This window comes from Dreissena polymorpha, chromosome 7 (genome assembly GCF_020536995.1).
Source record: "Dreissena polymorpha isolate Duluth1 chromosome 7, UMN_Dpol_1.0, whole genome shotgun sequence".
In the NCBI taxonomy this organism is placed as follows: domain Eukaryota; kingdom Metazoa; phylum Mollusca; class Bivalvia; order Myida; family Dreissenidae; genus Dreissena; species Dreissena polymorpha.
The window spans coordinates 57,291,856-57,304,502 of record NC_068361.1 but is presented as its reverse complement, the minus strand read 5'-3'; the positions used below and the strand labels follow the sequence as shown (position 1 = coordinate 57,304,502).

Sequence of the window (12,647 nt, the reverse complement as noted above, 5' to 3'; positions counted from 1 at the left end):
CAAATTTCTCCACAATAAATAGTTTTCTGGAGAAACCCTGCTGAGAGGTTATGGCAGACATGTGAAAGTTTGTGTAAATCCTTTAATTATTGTACTGGCTTGCAAATTAGAGAAGTTGTTTCTCCCCTAAAGGCCTGAACATGGCCCGTTTTGCCCGATCTTCTACTTCAGGGAGCCACATTTTTAAGAAACTTTGTCAGAAATTTTTCTACATGTAGGCCAATACCTTCGTTATCAATGTTTATACACAGTTGTTTCAAATTGGACTTTGAAAAATTTATTTTTTCCAATTTACTTACCCTATGTAAGTTCATGCCAAAATGCACAGCACTGTCCCCTATGGTATTACACGACCCGCAAGGTATCGGGTTTCCTGGGGTGTACTACATGGATTACTGCCGTTACCATCATAAGTCTTACACACAAAAACAAGAACAATCGCGCTCTCTCAGACACCTAATATAACTCACGACCTATGCTGCAAAGAAGGAAGGAATCTTGAAAATTGTCTTTCTGCCGATTGACCAACAATTTGACATCGGACAAAAGCACAACACAGATAAAATCATCTGAATTGAACGCAACTATGATCACGACCTTAAACCGGTCTATGGCAAAGTTTAGTCTTGGGATTAAAATTAGTTATAGGGCGCCCTTACATAATAAAGAAAAAAATGTACTACCACAGATATTATCAAGAGAATATAATCATGTGAACGTCCGCTAATCTTTTATAAAAGTCGATTGACAAAGTAACTATACAAACTGTATAGAACACATAACACACACATTTTACATAAAATAATCAATAAATATAAAACGGTGGTAATTAAATCGCCCTGGAACGTACAGTGAACAACATTTGAGATGTCTTAAAATTGTAAGTGGTTTTTTATTTTCAGATAATGAAAATTTCAGGTTCTGAAAATAAAAAATGGCCGCTGATGAAGACCGTGAGGTCGAAAGCTTCGGCAAAAAATAAATACAGCGTTTTATATATTTATATGGGCATATGCAACCACCAAATCATCAATCATCATGGAACTTTTAGTTTGAGCATAATGTGAACCAGTCGCTTTAATAGAGCCATTGCATGTTGTTTTTTTTTCAATAATCCGTTTCCCAGCTAATGATCCTCCGGGTCTTTAAGCTGTTTCTGTGTACTAATACAAACTCAAGCATTAAGCAAGAACTAACAACGAAAGCATCTAAATATGGCGGAATTTTATCAAAACGTTCACAGACTAGTTTAAGACTAATTACATTAATATCAATTAGACAAATTTGTACATCAGCAATCATCAACAAGTTCAAAAGCAGACAGCCAAATATCTAAAATAACGGAAACTATTTGATTTAAAAAAAATCGTTTAGTTTATTATATTACGTGCCTTACGCGTTGTACATCCAAAATCATAACAGAGTTGTCGATCGATGCCCTCACATTCGCATGAGTAGTAGCGTTATCTTTATGCAAGGATTGTATTACAGCACGACCTTCGTCAAGGTCAGGGCTACTAGTAGCGCGGCGGATAATCAATATGGTGGCTGTTAAACTGAGCGACGCCTTTGCGGTGTTGATTTTCGTGATATTTTCCGTGAGCAAAGGTACTGAGAATCAATATTATAACTTGTAGGTATTGCTCAAGTATTTACACATGCATGGCGATATTCGTTTTTAAACATAAATATCTCGCTCTAGAAGTGGTTTGAAATCGCATGTACCGCAAATAATTGAAACTATTAGAACGCATATTTAACGTTTACTTCATGATGAAAACAACGTTTCATACATTATAATAATATATAATACACGCATATAATAGATAGGTAGTATTGATGGAATATATATTGTACTTGAAACCGATTTATAACGAAGTTTATATGTTGTTTGTTGTAAAAATGTTTTATTTAAAGTTCCTTACATAGCGGAACGTTAGCCGAAATTTGCGCTAGTGCGTAAGGTTATTTCGCACAAAGGCAAACTTACAAAAGGCGTAATGATAAAGGGTTTTGTGTAAAAAAAAATACACGTTGTCAAAATATTTGAAACGACTTTTTTTTGCACCGTCACTTAACTTTTTTGCTATTTCAGGCTAAGTAAAAATAGGTCATGTTGTTTACGAAGTCCCGCGATCAATTCCCTTGTTCGCGGTACATTAAACGCGCATTATTCCCCAAAGGCCATTGTGTACACTTTACTGACTGCAGTTATAACGAAGTGAAGTTATTACGAAATGACACTCGTTACGTATAAGTTACCGGTAATCTTTTCTCGACCCTTGTGCAAGGAAAGTATTGATAATCACTCAGAAATTACCTAATTAACTAAATATCGGATCTTTTGCGCATTTTGAAAAATAGCTTCAATTTCAAGCTATTAGTTTTTTTACTGTTCTGAAATTTAGTTTTATGCTGGTGTGTTCTTATGCTGTGGGGATACGGAGCCGTAATACTCGGGGGGGAAAACCCAAACAGTCCGGTATGCTGACCACCATCAAAACTAACTCACATGCTTCCGGTAACGAGAATTGATCCCGGGCCGCCTGGGCAAGAAGCGCATGTTCCCACTGGGTTCACCGGACAGCCGGTAATGAGCTGGCCAGGCCCGTTTGATCTTATAGCATTGTTCTTGTTGTATGTTTGCACTTCCTACATGCATGTAAGTATACGAAACAAATGCGTATATATTTTTTTCAAAACACACCTTTCAATTATGTTTTTAGTACATGGGTTAGATTGCTACACATGCACTAGTATAGAAGACCCCAATTGCGGAGTCAGCTTCGATTTCTCCGGTACGGCTGGGGATAAATACAAAAGCAACTGCGTGGGCGGCACCACAGCGTGTAGGAAGGTCATCAGTTCCGACACACACAAGGGTACGCATTTAAATATCAGTTTAAATTTAGTTTAAACCTATTTATTTAAGCTCGATTGCATCGAAAGCCTCATGCTTATTGAAACGGTTTCGAGTCCGTTTACTGGGTAGTAGCAGTACTTGATGTCTTTTTGAGAGTTGCAAAGAACGCTCTCGGAGAGGGGATCAAACCCATGACAGCCCGGTCCCTAGGCGGTCATCAATACCACTACGCCACGGTTATTCAAGCCGCATTTACAAATACCGGTAACGTAAAAGGATATTCATATTGTTTGTGTGTTTCAATCTTGCCAACGTATAACAAGACACTGATATTCACATGGATCAAACAATAACGATGTGTATATTATAAATCCATTAATCGGTGTTGCTTCCGAAGTAAATCAAAAAGGTACATGTACATTGCTTTCCCACAAAGCATCTGCGTTGCTTTTGATGACGATTGCGCCACCATATAACGTTGTTGTTTTTCGTCCACAGCAAAGATTGTGGTGATCCGGTCATGTTGGAATTCCTCGTCGGTCGAGGATCTGTCGAAAGATTTCCTTTCCTGCCAGAAATTGATGGTCAACGGCGAGGCCTGCTATTGCAACAAGGACAGCTGCAACGGGGGACAACTCGTGGTCGCTTCACTGGGAGTCAGTCTGCTCACACTCGGATTGTCGTTCTTGAAAAAAGTGCTATAAAATTCGTGAGAGTGGTTAACGATAACGCTATGCAAACCTCGACCTCCGTGATAAATTTGTATTTTGTAGGAGTATTTACTCATTGCATACACAGTCGATAACTTGTAAGTTACCATCGCTTGTGAAAGATTAACTTAAAACGGTTTAGCCATCGAACAATTGGCACTTTTTTTGCTAAACGCACTAATATTGACATTATTGTAAATTAAAGGTATATTTAGTCCACACATACGAATGTAATACTTTTTATAATCAGAATCACAGAGCTTTATTTTACAGAATAAGTGAGGTCCGATTATTTTATATATGACATACTATATTAGTTTGAGTGCGACTTTCCGATCAGCGCAGTTGTTGGTACTCGCACTTCTCACCTAGGCGATCCATGGTCGATCCCCGTTCCAGGAAGCATGGGCATTTGGTTGGTGATAACCATACCGGACAGACGGGGTTTACTTCGGATACTCCGGGTTGCCCAACAAAGAAAGACGACACCAAAATCGAAAAAAAAAATCATTAACATCTAAAGAGCTGGAAATTGCAGCCATAAAAAATGGCCAGACTTTATTGAGTTTATTAAATTAATGTGGTGTGACACACTCAGGGTCCACATATAATGCAGCTTCAGTCTCGGCAGGACCTGATATAAATCGAAATACACGCACACTTAATTTGCGTGCGCTAGATATGTTTGCGCTCAAATTATTTGCGTCATCCACTTTATCTTTACTATATTTGAAAGGTGGTTGGACAGAAGAATATTTTACTTTAAAAAATCCACCTTTGTAAACGTGAACACTTTAAGTGAGCAAAAATAGGATGACAATTTGTAGCTCACGAAATTCAAACCAATCACGTCATTTCAGCGCGATTCTAGCGTTGTATATTGGTGACACAGACCAATATTGAATCGAGTAATCCAGGCGGGAAAACAACCCGCAGTGTGCTCAACTTGATTGTTGTATTACGCATCGGTCATTTGTATTTTTAAGATCTAAGTGGTAAATCTCAGAGTTATGTTATTGTTTTATTTTCAGCTTAATTGTTAAGTGTGTTTGTTTTTCAAATATATTCACGCAGTGTTCATTAGTGTGTAAATGACTTATAGCAATTCTATGTAATTCATGTGTTTCCATGTGTTCAAACTCAGGAACTACCGGTAACCTAGTCGCACAGCAGGAACTACCGGTAACCTAGTCGCACAGTAGGAACTACCGGGGACCTAGTCGCACAGCTTTCTTTTTTTCATTTGATACACAGCAGACACTTAAATGGCAAAATTCATCGTAAGTCATTGAAAAAGCTGTTGTGATTTTTTCTTCATAAAACCTGTTGTTGCATTCTAATTTCATCATCAATTACAGCGACCGATATTGCATCAATATCTTTTTGCTCCAAAGTTAACTAGTACTAGTATTCATTTAAGTCGTGTGAACTGAAAGTTGTTTTTGCGCTTGTGTACAGACGTATGCTTTGTTATAGCTTTTTATTAGGTTGTTTTAGTTTTGCTTTACAATTTGTCCGATTGGTATGTGCCATCAGTTCTTCATTCCATACATATTGATTTTGCGATTTTATCATTAGCATTTAGTCACATTATTGTGCCATATTTCCGCCCTTTCGTCTCAGCACAAATACGCATGCGTGAACCATATAATGATTAACCCACATATACTTTTTTAAGTGACCGATTCTCATTACGGTTGCCTGTTAACTGAAACCATTCCCCCCCCCGCCCAAATGCCTCCGATTCAAATTAAAACTGTAATTAGTGCTGGTTAACCGCTCAGAGTGGCAATCTTGTCCAGATCTAGCGGGAGTAGGATATATGACTGTTGTCATTTGGGCTTGTAAACTGTTGATAAAAAAACGGCAAGAACAAACCCCAACGAAACAGGTTCATTCAATAGAACACTTACAGAATCTCAGGTGCACGTGACTCAAATCAACGCCAGGTTTATGTTAGTCATTTTTACATGCGCTTTTGAGCATTTTTAAAAAATGTTATTTTTATTATTTAAATTATATAGAGGGACTGTATTGCGACTTCATTATAACCAAGAGTAAATAAACAATGGAAATAAACCTTTGTGTTGTGGTATTATTCACTGGTAACCCGAACAGTTTTGTTTTGAATACGAGTACCACCCAGCTGAAGATAACACTGTTCATCACTTAATATAATCTAAAATCGAAATAAATTAATAAAAGTCACGTCATGCTTTTTGACTAAAATTCGCATGTGACCTTCACCTTGAAACATGAGACAAGGTCCTGCGCGCAAACACATAACCCGATGATGCTTATTAACCGGGCCAAATTATTTGAGAAATGTTTATCGAATAACAATTTGGCGGAGACATGTGACAATATGTATTCAAGTTCACTATACCATGCCTCTGGTTTTTATTCTAAATGCAATGTAAGGTTTGGGAATTATCAATTAACAGGGGACAAAAACAAAACACAAAAGACCAGGAAATGTTTGAAGTTTTAATTTCTTTTCATGTTTTCCTGTTTGCATGAAGATGTTTACCTAACATCATTATATTTAAACGCATATACAATTTTAAAATTACCCCATTATACTACAAAAGTTTCTCTTTCCAACTGTTTTTTCCATACATGTTTTTGTCGGTAATACACACTGAAAATTATAATAATTGGGTTGATCTTGTTGAAATATGCGCATGTTAAAATTAACATAACATCATAATACATGCGAAATGTAACATTAACAGGAATTACAAATCATGTGTGACAGTGAAATAAAGAATGATATTTTTCGTGTCCTTTAGAAAATACATTTTCAATATACTAAGAATATATCAGCCGAAACGTAAAGGAAACATTGAAAATGTACTAACATGCCCCCTAAAAACCCACCCATATGAAGGTCCGATCATTTCGAAGCAGGTTTCAATACATGTTGGTCCTGTCCTCACACAAACAAAGGTAGCTCCACGAGTCAATCAGCTTCTATCTTTGACTTTACAACAAACTTACGCCACACTTCAACTGGAATATGCTGTCTTACAAAAACTTCTGAAATATATTGGAGTTAACACATGTTTCACTATTTTTAAGACTATTGCTGTATATCGGGGTATGTATAATTTAGATCAGAATGTGTCAAGAATGCAGACGACATTATATTCATGTTTTGATGGTTAAGTAAAATATATTGCCAATTCAAACTTACACTAAAAAGATTCACAATTCTGCAAAAATAGTTTACAGCTCGTTACGAGTAATTTTTATGTAAACACTCTAAATTGTTGAACACAGATTTTCCACTTATTAAGTAAGATCTTGTAAATGTATCGACCAAAGCTGTAATCCTACCCAAAGATGAAAACTGAAACAAATATAACTGTAATTCTCCCAAGACAGACATCCACTTAACCATTAAATTATGTTGAACATTTTTGTAAGTAATACCCAAAACGACCACGACACTGAGCTAAGAAAGAAAGCACACATGTTCTTTAAAATCAACACTCATACAGGATTACTAGTGCAATAAAACCTGCTTCAAATGAACACAATCAGACCTTCTGAATATCTTATTTGGTCCAGAGTTTTGTTTGAACTCGTATCAATAGCAACTGAACAGAATTTTAGGTAACATTGCACAGAAACCAGGGTTTGTTTTCCAACGTGATTTCACCTTGCACACAACTGCCTTGACTGTCTTTATTGTTCTACAGTTTCTATTTTTATCCATTTTTATTTTTCTTCTACATATATTCAGTTGGAATACAAACTCTGTGATTTTTTTATACTTTTTTACAATTAAGTCAATTTCGCCAATGCTCCTTTAGAACCACATGCCACTAAGGATACAAGTTCAAACAATGCTCGCACATATGCATTTGATATTGCTTTCCTTGATTCAAATCATCTTAACGAAACACAATATCAAAAGCAAAATACGATACAAATCAAAACATTATTGAAGACTGTTCTAAAGCATTTTCCTGGACCAAAATCCCTGAATTTAAGAATGTATAACACTTTTTTTCTAGGCAAAAAAAAACACACACATGAGTTCTTAAAAATCCCCCAAAACAAATTTGGAAAATGCTTCAGAACAGACTTAAAACAATCTATCATTCAACAAAAGTTTCAAAAATCTTGGCCCTGACTTTGCAAGGTTGCCATAATTGAAACTTTTGGCAAATGTTAATTTTTACCAAAATTTCAAAAGTTTATATTTGGCAAAAATTACACCACCAAATGCAGCAAAAGGGACACAAATGTTTAACAAATGCCCCTTCTGTTACAACACCCTAATTTAAGCCCATAGGGCTATGACAATCTCTTTAAACGAAGATATGAATCTTTTTTTAGTACCTGTAATATGAAAATGCGTATACCATTGCATGTCTTGTCTGATGTTTATGACAATTTGTTGTATAACACATTAAATACCAGCAACACACATATGACTTACTTGATATAGTTTTAACACCAATACAAAGTAAATGAGATCATCGGAAAAAGCTAAATTCACCATCATTCTAAATACTTTTATCTCAACATTGTCCAACCACAGCAGCCAATAAAAAAAAACTAAAACCTTTTTGCAGATCCCAAAGTAGCGTAGTCATGTTTTATTTTTCACCTTTTTCTATGGATAGTTTTACTTAAAAACATATTCTTATTCATTCTTGGGTGGAAATCTTCTCACTTTTTCCAACACCTTTCCACAGCTGTATCCAGCAAATACGATCCATTTCCAAACCAACAAGTTTGTTGCACTACATGTATGTACCAACAAGGTAGCTGTGTGTTGTTTATATAAAGAAAACTGTCCTTTGCCTAAAGCAACTATTGTACGAGACAAAATTTCCTTTTCATTTTACCAGTCATTTTTCTGGAATTTTTAATTTGCAATTTAACTGGACCACAAACCTGAATAAATTGCCACTTTCCTCTACTATTGTCCAACCATATATTTATTTGCGGTTCCTTTCCACATTCGCATCAACTTTTCATCTGAAGTGATAATCATTTTAATTCATCACCATCAAGCACTTTGCATCAGTATTTCTTCACAGCTTCAGTAATAAGTCACATTTCAACATTTCACTTCAAATCTACTCCATCACTTTTTTTCTTAGAAAACAAACTTTCAGGCTATTCCAATGAAAGGTAGCGCCTTTGTAAACCAATGCACTCACAAGTGGCTCAAGAACATGGTCAGTTATACAAATATTTAGCCCAACAAAATGTGCTGGCGATAGGCCCTAAGTTCCAGAAGCACTTTGCACACCGCCATAATGTCTACGTCGTTAGCAGTTCATGCCATGACAAAACAGTAAGTAATTCACATATGAACACAACAACTGGCAAATTAAATAGTCTCATCTGAATTGACTGACTGTCATTCATATCGATGCATAAATGTTAACAATCTTCTATGCATGTGCCACTTGTCTTATACATTGCAACTCACTGTTCCATTTCTGTTCACACATTTCATACCAATATATAAAATAATTTTATTTAAGTAAAAAGTGTCTCAATGAAGCTGATTATGTTGTTCGTATTTTGAACATCAATTTTTGTTCAAAAGTAATGCAGAGAAAATGCAATGAAATCATCAATGAAAAACTATTTTGAGTCTAGTCTAGCAAAACTTTGCCAATAGTTTGGGCCAGTAACAATTTAATTGTTACATGATCTTTTGGCAAGTAATGGATTGTGACTCCCAAACACACTGGCATTATTTTAATTGTCTCTTCTTTTATCTATATTAAACTGTCTCTGTCTTACTTTCCAAACAATTATGCAGTCTAGTCTTAATAAGACATCAGACCCAAGATCCCAAATATTTACACGATACATGCACAGAAGTGTAAACACCGGCGCCAATAGAATTCTTGCCACTTAACATGTTATGTTACAAAAATATAATAATTTACAATATGTACAATTCTTGATAACGTCTGACATCTGTCAATCCATGAAACAATTCATGCCTGTGTATGCAACAGAGTTTGATCAGGAAATACATGTGGATGATTTATGGGATGACGTAACTTGGATTCACAAATATCAAACATTAGCACTAAATCTATTATAAATTCGTCAATAAATCTCCAAATAGACTGATCAGTAAAATGATTTTTTAATGAATGTTTGGCTTATGTAGAAATGTCAACACGGTATCCGCACAACATTTAAAATCAAATAAACGTTGACAACAATATCCTTAACTCAACAACATGAGCAGAGGATGATGACAGATTTTCTTAAAATATGTTTTAACTGAACACAAATTTAAAGCAAAATTTCATTTTTAACAGTTTCACTGTTATCTGTTATTAAAACAATTAAAATAGAAGGACATTACAAAGAAGGGTCATTTTCAATTCACAACGGAACAAAAATTTCTTAATTTCTATAAGTAGATTTAAAAGTATTATTAACAAAAGGTTATCTTCTGTTCAAATCATTTAGAAAAACAACTTTTTAACTAAACTATAACCCCCCCAATACTTTTCTTTAAAAAATAATAATCTTCAAATAACTGTGGAATCATAAATAGGTAAAACATAGATTGTAAACATAATGATGAACAACTAGGCCCGGTTGCTCAAAACTTTAACAGCCATTTATGGTAACAGTCTGTAAACTTCATACCCCAATACAATTTATTTAACCCTTTCAGTGCGGGAACCGAATTTTGAAGGCCTTTGCAAACAGTTTGGATCCAGATGAGACGCCACAGAACGTGGCGTCTCATCAGGATCCAAACTGTTTGCTATTCTGATAGTATTCTTTGAAAAAAACGAAGAAAATGCTAATTTTAGAAATTCAGCAGACGAAATTTTAGCAGACGACAAATTTCCCAGCATGCAAAGGGTTAAAGGAAATGTTATAATAATATTCAACATTTTCGAATTATTCAAGCAAACACATGCGTTTACAAATAACTCAATTATTATAATGTTAACCATAAAATCACATAACTTTATCCAACAATAATTGGCCATGAAAGTTTTGAGCAGCAAAAGCGCTGTTAATGACCAGCACTCATTCAAAAATACACACACACAAACACACACACTCTTAGTATCTTATCACCATTTTAAACTTTACACTGCCTTGTGGACATGAACAACAATAAATCAAGTCTCTTTTTCTCTCCAAATTCTTAATCTTTTTATCTCATTTTTATGAAATACCAATAGAAAATATCTTTTTAATTATTTTAACAGTTCTGTCAATTTGGACCCATGACTTCAATATCAATATTCATTTGCTGAAGATACTCCAAGTTTTCTTAACCCAGTCACTCAACCATCACAATACACAATTAAATACCACAAAAGCACACAACTAATAGCACAATGAAATGGTTCGCAAAAATCTTTCACATTATTTCGACCCCTGAAATCCTTATGTTTTCACTTGACTTTTACATCTACTAAACATACTGATAAAAAAAGTCTACATCATTATCTTGATGGCCTTTTTTTATACAACATTAACCGTATCAAGTTGAAATAAACTATTCACAAACTTTATTGTACAAAAAGCCTTTTTGTGCGCAGAACAAAAGTATTTAACATCAGCAAAATGTCTTCAGAAAAACAAATACAATATGATGTCCTAATGCCAAATTAAACTGAGTGACAATGGTTACATCGAGATTTAGAGGAATCACCAGTGCTTCTGTTAACCCTTTCAGCGCTGCAACCAAATTTTAAAGGCCTTTGCAAACAATTTGGATCCAGATGAGACGCCACAGAACGTGGCGTCTCATCAGGATCCAAACTGTTGGCTATTCTGATAGTATTGTTTGAAAAAAAAAACGAAGAAAATGCTTATTTTAGAAATTTACCAGACGACATTTTAGCAGATAACAAATTTCCCAGCATGCAAAGGGTTAACCCTTTACCTCTCAGATACGCGCTTTGATGTGTCTGTAGTCTGTCAGAAAATCAAAATAAATGTTAGACCTTTCTTCCTACATTTAAGTTTTTAAAGCCTCTTTTTTCCAATCCGTAGATACTGATAAGCAGCAAACGGTATAAAGTCTTAAACGACTGCGAGTCACTTGCAGTCTGTTCTGGTTTTATGCTGGTTGCAAAGAACTATTCTCACTTTCTTTCTGAGCGGGAAAGGATAAACTTTTATTGGCCACTGATTGTTTGAATTTTTAAGCCTTGGCTCCGTTGGTTTTTTCCGGGAGGTCATCAAGATCGGGTTCTGTGTGGTACTCCGCAACGTAGAGCGCCTTGTCAATGTTCTTTGGAATGGGTTTGATCTCTGTTCCAAGTTCGCTCTCAATCTTGTGCAGTGAAAACCTGCATGAGAACAACACAGATGTCTATAACAGTGCTATGCTATTGTTACCAAAAGCTAAATAGCAAGTGGCTACTAAAATCTTTAATTGGTTCTAAACATTCTAATTGGCCTCTAAAATTGCAGAAAATAAAGCTGACTCTCACACTTCATGAGTAAATTATTTATTTTTAAAGCATTCTGGCTACTATTTAAGACTTTGGGCCATATTGTTAGCTCTATTACAAACATGTCCACTAAACTGAAGGTTGAACATGATCAACAGTTCTTGTAATAAGTTATTTAAACTGGAAGTCTGAACTTATGGAACTCTGTCTTGCTAGCAGTGTTTTTTCCTTTAATTATTTCGGAAATTGAGATGGGGATCTTTGGATAGGGAAAAATAATGTTGTTTTAACTAAAATTGGGAAATTTAGTCGCTTAATTGTTAACTGTGAACACTAATCTGATGGCAATAGTGTGACATTGTTTGAATTCCTAACTTTTAAGTGTTTAGACATTCATTCATATACAATATGCCATGACTCCAATATTATTCTGAGACCTTCCTGGGCAAGCCCTGTGCCAGTACTTTTAAACTTCATTAGTTCTTCCATTAAGTACAACTTAACAAAACATACACCTATAGATCTTTGTGAGCAGGCTCTATATTGAAGTACCCTAGGACTCTTATGCATACTACAATGTGTCCCCGGTTCAGAAAATACTCTGGGGTACGTTTCAGTATATTTTCTGTACCCCAGATACTTAAATTACATTAT

The 12,647-nt window shown here is 35.2% G+C and overlaps 2 protein-coding genes across 2 annotated transcripts in view; one reads left to right on the top strand and one right to left on the bottom strand.

The window, feature by feature from the left end:
* Positions 1-1,443: 1,443 nt before the first annotated feature.
* Positions 1,444-5,652, top strand: LOC127840116 (uncharacterized). The gene is made up of 3 exons (XM_052368577.1): positions 1,444-1,608; positions 2,727-2,882; positions 3,362-5,652. The coding sequence occupies exons 1-3, from the start codon at positions 1,542-1,544 to the stop codon at positions 3,565-3,567; spliced, it is 429 nt and encodes a 142-aa protein (XP_052224537.1). The 5' UTR covers positions 1,444-1,541; the 3' UTR covers positions 3,568-5,652.
* A 395-nt stretch (positions 5,653-6,047) lies between these two features.
* The window catches only part of LOC127840114 (ATP-dependent RNA helicase me31b-like), a 41,912-nt gene continuing 35,312 nt past the window's right edge, over positions 6,048-12,647 (bottom strand). Inside the window, exon 11 of the mRNA XM_052368575.1 lies at positions 6,048-11,888. Within this exon, the coding sequence (XP_052224535.1) occupies positions 11,741-11,888 (148 nt within the window). The 3' untranslated portion in view covers positions 6,048-11,740. The remainder of the gene's footprint in view (positions 11,889-12,647) is intronic.